This window comes from Siniperca chuatsi, linkage group LG9, assembly GCF_020085105.1.
Source record: "Siniperca chuatsi isolate FFG_IHB_CAS linkage group LG9, ASM2008510v1, whole genome shotgun sequence".
Lineage (NCBI taxonomy): Eukaryota > Metazoa > Chordata > Actinopteri > Centrarchiformes > Sinipercidae > Siniperca > Siniperca chuatsi.
Genome location: NC_058050.1, coordinates 16,606,062 through 16,614,285, shown reverse-complemented (window position 1 = coordinate 16,614,285; position 8,224 = coordinate 16,606,062). Strand labels below are relative to the sequence as shown.

The 8,224-nt window shown below is 38.6% G+C and overlaps 1 protein-coding gene across 1 annotated transcript; it reads left to right on the top strand.

The window, feature by feature from the left end:
* Positions 1-1,260: 1,260 nt before the first annotated feature.
* On the top strand, positions 1,261-7,476 carry si:dkey-79d12.5 (maternal B9.15 protein). The gene is made up of 5 exons (XM_044207705.1): positions 1,261-1,479; positions 4,537-4,714; positions 4,847-4,984; positions 5,212-5,539; positions 6,207-7,476. Exons 1-5 carry the CDS (start codon positions 1,320-1,322, stop codon positions 6,417-6,419), a joined length of 1,017 nt encoding a protein of 338 aa, XP_044063640.1. The 5' UTR covers positions 1,261-1,319; the 3' UTR covers positions 6,420-7,476.
* The last annotated feature ends 748 nt before the right edge of the window (positions 7,477-8,224 follow it).

Below are 8,224 nucleotides of genomic sequence, written 5' to 3'. Positions count from 1 at the left end.
GATACTGTAAGTAGCTACATTTTGACGATGACGCTTTAGCTCTTTTACTTAAGTATTGTTTTGAATGCATTTTTACTTGTAACCAAGTAGATTTACGCTGTGGTATTACTACTTTTACTTAAGTAAAGGATCTGAGTACTTCTACCCAACACTGCTGAATACACAAGTTATAATAACGTTTACTGAGTTTTTATGCTGTGTCATGCTTCAATTTTGTGCATAACTCCTCATAATATTTGATATTTATATTTTCTGTCTCTGCATGTCCAGGTCCAATGTTGGATTGAATTTGCGTCTTTAGTTTTCTTCTTTTTTGTTTTGTGAATATTTGGTTGAGTGTGTTGTTGGTAGTTTATTTAGGAATAAACCAAACCAAATCAAGATAAACACCAGACAAAGGAGTTTTTCACCAGTGATGTAATGTAACTAAGTACATTTACTCAAGTTCTGTATTTAAGTACATTTTTGAGGTACTTTCCTTGAGTGTTTCCCTTTTCTGCAACTTTGTACTTCTACTCCACAGCATTTCAAAGGGAAATGTTGTACTTTTTCACTCCTTTTATTTGACAGCTGTATTACTGTGTACTTTGCAGATTCAGATTGAATACACAAAAAATGTTTTTTATTATGATACATTATTATATATTAAAATTATGCTTATATGTTATTGCATCTATGATAATGATTACATATAGTATACAGCTTAATATCACAGACAAGAGCCATTTGATACAGATACTGATTGGTAAGCACTTTTTTCAGATAATACTAACATACTTTTGTTTATGTCAGGGTTTTAATGCAGGTCGTTTATTGTAATAGAGTAGTTTTACATTGTATTTCTACTTTTACTTAAGTAAAGGATTTGAGTATTGTTCCACCCCTGTTTTTATTAACCTGGCAACCAAAAAGGTGTTCTAATTAGCTTACCACTCTATAAGGCATTATGAAATAATTTACTAACCATGAATTGAGGAATTAGTTACAGCATATAAATCTTTGATAAAGGGTGCCTTGTTAGTACGTGGAACCAAACTGGGTATCTAGCTATCTAATCTCAGTGTTATCTGCCACGCAGAAAAAAAGAAGAGTCACAATAAGGGATAAACACGGGTATTACATCCAATGTCATCATAGAATAGTAAAATTATCATTGTGATTTGTAAGGACGAACAAACATAGCGCAACAGAGTGAAACCCCCACTCAGCTGTTTACCTTAACTGCCCATATTTGGGGCGGGCGGGTTGTCGCTCTCGCAGGGAGCCAGTCAGCTCTTGCTCATGGCGCTGAGTAAAGGAAGTGAGTCACACTGACGGTAATGTTACGTCTCTGTTGCAGCAGCACGGAGAGCAGAACAGAGAACAAGGAAGCAACATGTGCTGACCATAATAACTCCAACACATCAGCGCAGACAGGCACGCAGCCACCAGACAACAGACGAGGAGCCCGAGGACGTTTTTTAAGAAAAAAAAAAAATCGTGAGTAACTTATACTTTGTTTTTGTTAAACTTTGGAGTTTATTGTGTCCTTTTAAATTGGAAAACGTATATTGCTGTAAATGTAGCCTGTTCTCAAGCACACTTGTTGGCTAATTTGTCGCTGTTGTGTGTGTGTGTGTTACATCGTTACAGTTTGGGCTGTTTTGCCTCGTTCGGTTTATTTTTAAATGATGTTTGTTTTTTTACTGGTTTTTGACCGAACCCCACTACGAAAACTTTTTCTAACTACCCCACTCCTAACCTTACATAATAATGTAAAATGGGGTAACTCCATAATCAACCGAAATCACACCCGTCGGCCTGTTTCTACTCATTTCCACTGGGGGGTTTCCGCGCTGTCAGAAAACCCATATGTTATTTCCAGCATGTAGTTTCCTTTATCACAGCAGAAAGAAACTGACGAAAGGGTCGTTTGATCTTTTTTTTTTTTTTTTTTCTTTCTGGTTGTAATAGATATCCACGAACGAGCCCCACACTAGCACGTGTCCCCTCCTTGGATCACACACAGTTGTGTCTCCTTTGTTTCACGTAGACGCGAAAACAAGTTTCGTCGTCACCCACAGTGAATATCAACGAAAAAGACAAAAGACCTCAAATGGGTCGAACATCTTCACCTAAGCCTGTCTGTCAATCACACCTGCCAACCCCTGTTCAGACCTGATTACGCTGATTGTAATGTGACAGGCAGTTTGGCCTAGCTTGGGAAACATATATGAAGTAATGGCATGCACTCCAACAAGCTACAAATCTATCTACAAATGGGTTAAGTTGATGTCTTCACATGTCAAAACAGCATCAGCAGAGTCTGGTCACTGTTCAGTAAACAGACAGACAGTAAACATGGTGAGCAGATTGGAGCTTTTTTTTAAGGCATCACAGAACCTCTGATTAGATCACATAATTTACACTTATATGTTATGTAATCACAGACAACAAACACCATCAGTGATGTGAATGCCTCTATGTTTGTCTAGTATCTAGAACCATTTATCAATAATTTGGTATGATACAAGCTAGTTAGAAACGTGACTCATCTTGGCTGTCTGTAATAGAATACATTATATTGAATCAGTAGTAATACGTGGGGTGTAGTCAGTGAACACCTGGCCACAGGGCCAAAAACTATGTCATCAGAAGAAATGATTTTAACAATGTTACAAGTTATGCTGTGAAAACTATTCACCTCCAAAACATTGACTTTCTTAAGGGCAAAGAAAAAACAGCCCTGTTTCAGCTTTGTGACTGTTTTTAAATGGTTTATTAGTTTGAGAAGTAGTACTTTCTCAGCCCATAAAGGAGCAGTTAATCCTTCAGTTTAGAGCTGAAACGATTAGTCAAATAATTGATTACCTGATTGACATAAATCGAATTGGCTGCAATTCGGTTAATCCTTTAAGTAATTTTTAAGCATAAATACCAAAATAAAATCACTGGTTCTAGCTTCTCAAATATAAAAATGTATTGTATTTGTTAGTTCTCTATGATAGCAAACTGAATTTACTGTTTGTTGGACAAAACAAGCTTAAACTTGGGTTTAACATTTCATAGACCAAACGATTAATCGTTTAATCAAGAAAATAATGATCAGATTAATCAATGATGAAAATCATCATGCAGCCCTAGTTCAGTTTATCTGAGAAACTCGAAATCACCAAATTTGGAGATGCATGGTTTAAACAACTCAAATATTAATATTAATTGATATAACGGTTACCTACAGTATAACATTAAATAAAACTATTTAAACTAAACTAGTATTTCTTTCACATTCAAACATTTGAAGCCGAATTTGCGGTTGTATCTTGGATTTGGATCATCGAAATGTTGGAAATTCTTTATTAGGAATAACCCCTTGAGATGCACCATCTGGTTTTCAAGGGGGTCCTCAATGACAATAGCCCAATTAGACAAAACATTTAACAAAAAACAAAAATAAATGTCAAAAATAATATTAAATAATACTAAATGTGACAAAAACAAACAAATAAAGCAATAAATATCAAATAAGACATAAAAAATCAGATCATACTCCAAGCAGAGCATGAAAATGGATCATTCATAGACTATAGAAAAGTATTAATGTCAATGATAGCTTTAGGAAGCAGCAGCAACAACAACCTGAAGAACACAGGTTAACCTTGCAGACTAATAACTGACTGGAATATCAAAGCTGCTGTTTGAACATCTAAACATAAGGCTGATAAGATGCAGATGCTCTCATAGTTCAGGTAATGGCAAAACATATTTGTTAGGGATCTAAAGTTACTACTACTTTAACAGGCTCACCACTGCTCTTACATGGAGGCTGTGGCTACGTCTACCAGGGCAAATAATAATTTTCTCTCACAACACATTACACAGGCTGAAGCAACAGTGGTGTGTTTCATGCCGCAATAACAAATGACAGTCTGGACCTCAAAGTTCAAGGCAAGGCTTTCTCATCAGGGACATCAGCAGGATGTTAACACGCCAAGCCAGTTTGGCTGCAAAGCTTGAATTGCCTTGACCTTTATTGAACACACTCTTCTCTCTGGTCAGGCTCACATTGGCACCCATAAGCACAGTGAGCTCATTGGATTTGCATTTCAGAATACTTGCATGTCAACACGGCAGTGCTAGTTTGCATCTCCTTTGCCTGAGTACAAACTCTAGTCTTTTGTCAATGCAGAGCCATGACCATAGCTATAAAATGCCTGGCAGTCTTTTAAACACTCTTAACACAGAGCTCCCCTGATGGTAATAAAAACAGAAGGCTCAAGGGCAACTGCACAGGGAAGTGCTGTTATCGCTGCAACTGAAGTTCCTGCTCCCCCCCACATCTCATTGAAGGGAAGTCGTAGTCTGTTACCAAAAACTCTAATCACGCTACTTCTTTGCACTTCAGTTTGCAAAAAAAAAAGAAGGTGAGTGCAGTATGTGATTACAGAGAAACGTACTCATACTGACATACACAGAAACACCAAGATGAATTTGTTGGCAGCCTCAAGTGATTTTATTTAAAAAAAAAAAAAAACTTCTTATCTTCTGTTTCTACAGGCACCATGAAAAGAGAGGTGAAGGCTGGAGTCAACTTCCTCAAACGCCTGGCTGTGGCACATGGCAAGCTCACTGCAGCCAAAGCAGAATTGTTTGCTGAGAAGCTACATAAACTTTTATGTGACAAATATGCTGACCACTGGTACCCTGACTGCCCTAGCAAAGGCCAGGCATACAGGTAATTACCAATATGAAAAATGTACTCAGTTGTCACAAAGATCATAGAATTATATCCCTATTATCATCTGAGACCCGTGTACTACAGAGGAATAGGAGGATCCACATAATCATAATTTTTAATCTTTCACAGATGTATCCGGATAAATAACGGAGTTCCCTGGGATGAAGTGGTCCTGAAGGCATGTGAGGAGAGTGAGTTCACACCCAGTGAGCTAGGCCTTCCGCCTGAGATCACACTGTGGATCGACCCACTGGAGGTTTGTGCAAGGTGAGTCACTGGCTGGGCTGCTGAGGCAGAGGCAAAGAATGACTCCATCAGACGCACTTCCACAACAGGCATTTCCCAGTCTAGCTGAAAATTATGAGTGAATTGAAGTCATGATGCATTCTGTGAAATTATGAATAAAAACATGTGAAGTAAAAAGTAGGAATATGGGTGACAGTTGAATTAAAAATGACGTGTGTGGTTTAAAATAATCCACTCCCTTTTCACAGATCTGGAGAGAACAGCAGGCCCTTCACAATAGCCTGTTTCGAAGAGGAGGTTGTGAAGGGAGAACAGGATGACTCCTTGGTGGACTCGGTAAACCTGGACACATCAGATTACCACTCTGCTACCTCTTCGGATTGCGGTTCCACTGCGTCGAGCGACACAGAAGAGGAGGCAAAATATGGCGAGACGGAAGGAGAGCAAGAAAAAGAAGAGAAGCAGGTCGTCAAGAAGGAAGTGGCAGAAGGCAACGCCTACAAGATAGCAATGGTGCCCAGGATTCGGAAGCGGCACGGAGAAGGACCAAATAAGGTCAAATATGTCAGAAATATGGTAATTATTTTTCCCTCTCTTTTAGGACCATCAGTTGGTATGTCACTATTAAAGGATAAGGCTGGTGAGATCCTACTAACACATATTATCTATGTAGCCAAAGCCTGATATAGCTTATTCCTCTGTGCCTCTAGAGCTTCATTGTTGTCCAAAAACTATTAAAACACATCAATGAGCCACACTGATGCAATGTTCCTTCATTACCATGAACATTGGCACTGTGGTGTGAGTCAGTCTGACATACACCATTCTGCTGCATCAAATGTGTACTAATCCTCAGCTGAAAATAGTCCCCAACAAATACACTGTTTACTTCTGATTAAAATTTGCTTAAAACTACAGTTCCCTGCTGTTTTATGAAATTACTGAGCCCTTTGAAAACAATGAAACTTAATGTCTTCTTTAGGGACAAATAGGTTTGTCGCTGAGTGCCACAGACAGGGTAGGGTAGTCTGAAAGCATTGAGAGACGGACTAAGGGATTGTTGGTTTTGGTCTTTTTATGGGATTTGTTGACAATGAGATGAAGTTTTGGTATTGCATGTTCTAGAAAGGAAAGTACTGTTGATTGCTCCCATATGGACAAAGTGTGTGTAACACCCATGCTGGAAACTCTCTGCCATCTCCACTAATTTCTTGTACTCCTTCCAATCTTTCTCTCTGTTCAGATCCCTGCTACTCTCCAGTACATATACCACCCTGCACCAGTTTGGCCTCAGTACAAAAAGGGCACTCCAGTGTTTCTCAACACCGTGTGCGTGCCTCCGCCCCCGCCGCCTCCGCCCCAGCAAGTATTTGGCTACTACATCTTGCCGCAGCCGTCTCCACAGTTCATTCTGCCTCAGGCCACTCTGCAGCCATGGGGAGCTGTGAAGGGTTAGACCGTCCAGGAAGTGTGGGGTGAAGGTGGATAGAGTGTTACAAGCTCCTTCAACTGAGCCGTGTCATGTCAGGTCTCGGAGTTCAGCTAAACTTGGGCCAAAAAAGAACATTTTTAACTGTATGAACTGTAAGTTATTCCTTGCACAACCTGTAATAATTCCTCTTTCTTTTTAATTTCTGGTGACTTGTAATTGATGGCTTGTACTCAGCACAGATGTACCACTGAAGTTGAGTGAAATCTGTTTGTTTTTTGTACGTACTGTACATGTTTGGAATGACTTCAGTCACTGGGTGCTTGGACTAACTCAGGAACTCTCAGCAATATCCTTAAAGCCAAATAATTGTCTTTTCAGGTGTTATTTGTTATGTCTATCTCTTTGTCAGTTCTCTCACCAAATATGGTCCACAGTGTTTATGTCAGTTAATCAATGTAAAATGTGATTCAGGGTTTTAATCTATTGTAGCTGGAGTGACAATATCTGTATAATAAGAAGAATATTTTTACTGAACTACTTGTAAATAATACAGAACTTAGATACTATAGACTGATGCACACTTTCTAACCTCAGTCGTCTTATTGTTGTAATTTATTTGGCCACCACTGGATGGCACTCAACTTACAGCTAATACATGAAATTGTAGATTTTTTTATTAACAGTGGCTGCTGTATATTGCAAATCTAACTTCGCAGAACACAAACATGATTTTCAACAGCATAAATGTCTGCTGTCAGAAAAATGTATAATGTTCCTTACTCCTTTGTATCTTTTTTATGGCCTGCTTAAAGCTGTGGGTTTTTAAGGTTTTTATTGTAAATATTTTTCCTTTCTATGAAAATCTGCTACAGCTATATAACTCATGAATACATGTTTCACTCGCTGATTCTTATGTAGTGTGATTATATAATTAGCTTGATGCATATTTATTTAATTCCCATGCAACTTTGAAGCTCATCTGTGTGCTTAAGCGTTGCTTTGCTTTCACCTTTTTGCATTAACCATTTACCTTCTGATTGCAGCAGATTAAATCAACATACATCATACATGTAATTATAAATTGTGTTCTCTTCCTCATTTCTATAACCAATACTGTTGAGTGCGGAGTTTGGTGCTGTATAGAACTGTTTGTTTTCTCTCAAAGATATTTTGACTTGACCTAGAAAACATCTGTCAGTCTAAACATTGTACTTAAAGTCATGCTGTCACTCAGAGCTATGAGGATCGTCATTACCTTCAGCAGGATGCTGCAACGGAAGGAGTCCTGTGTGCTGGGTGCGTCATTTACCTCAAGGTCATTACGCTGTTCCTCCCCAAACAGGCCTATTGAAGAGGTGAGGGGGAAGTTTGTGTCTCACATTTTGGTTTGGTCTGTGGAGGATTTGCAGGAAATGAAAGGACGTCTTGGCAACTCAAATGATTAAAATACATTAGAATATAGCTGGATAAACTGGCAGTTAATCCAAGAGAAAATGGCAACAGTTAAGCGGCTATAGGAGGTACCCCAATAAATAAAGTAGGCTGGACATATTTACAAGAATATTCTAAAAAGGCAAGAGGGAGAAAAGACCTTGGAGAAAAATACCTGAAAAATCCTATTTAAAAATGGTTGAGTGAAGAGGTGAAGGCCAGGACAGTTATAAGTCGTTGCCAATATTCGCAAAACCTTGACTACTGTTTTGAATACATCGCAATAGATCAGAGGTTGAAGGTACACAACCACGAGATGTCACTCTGTAGCTGTTGTGGAACTAGTTCTCATCACTGTTGTAGTGAATTATAAATAAATATATAAAAACAAGTAACTT

Excerpts from the sequence above, each read along its gene's own strand:
- si:dkey-79d12.5 (XM_044207705.1), top strand. The coding sequence starts at position 1,320 with ATGTTACGTCTCTGTTGCAGCAGCACGGAGAGCAGAACAGAGAACAAG. Across the intron at positions 1,480-4,536 it reads TTTAAGAAAAAAAAAAAATC|GCACCATGAAAAGAGAGGTG; the intron begins GTGAGTAACTTA and ends CTGTTTCTACAG. Across the intron at positions 4,985-5,211 it reads CCACTGGAGGTTTGTGCAAG|ATCTGGAGAGAACAGCAGGC; the intron begins GTGAGTCACTGG and ends CCCTTTTCACAG.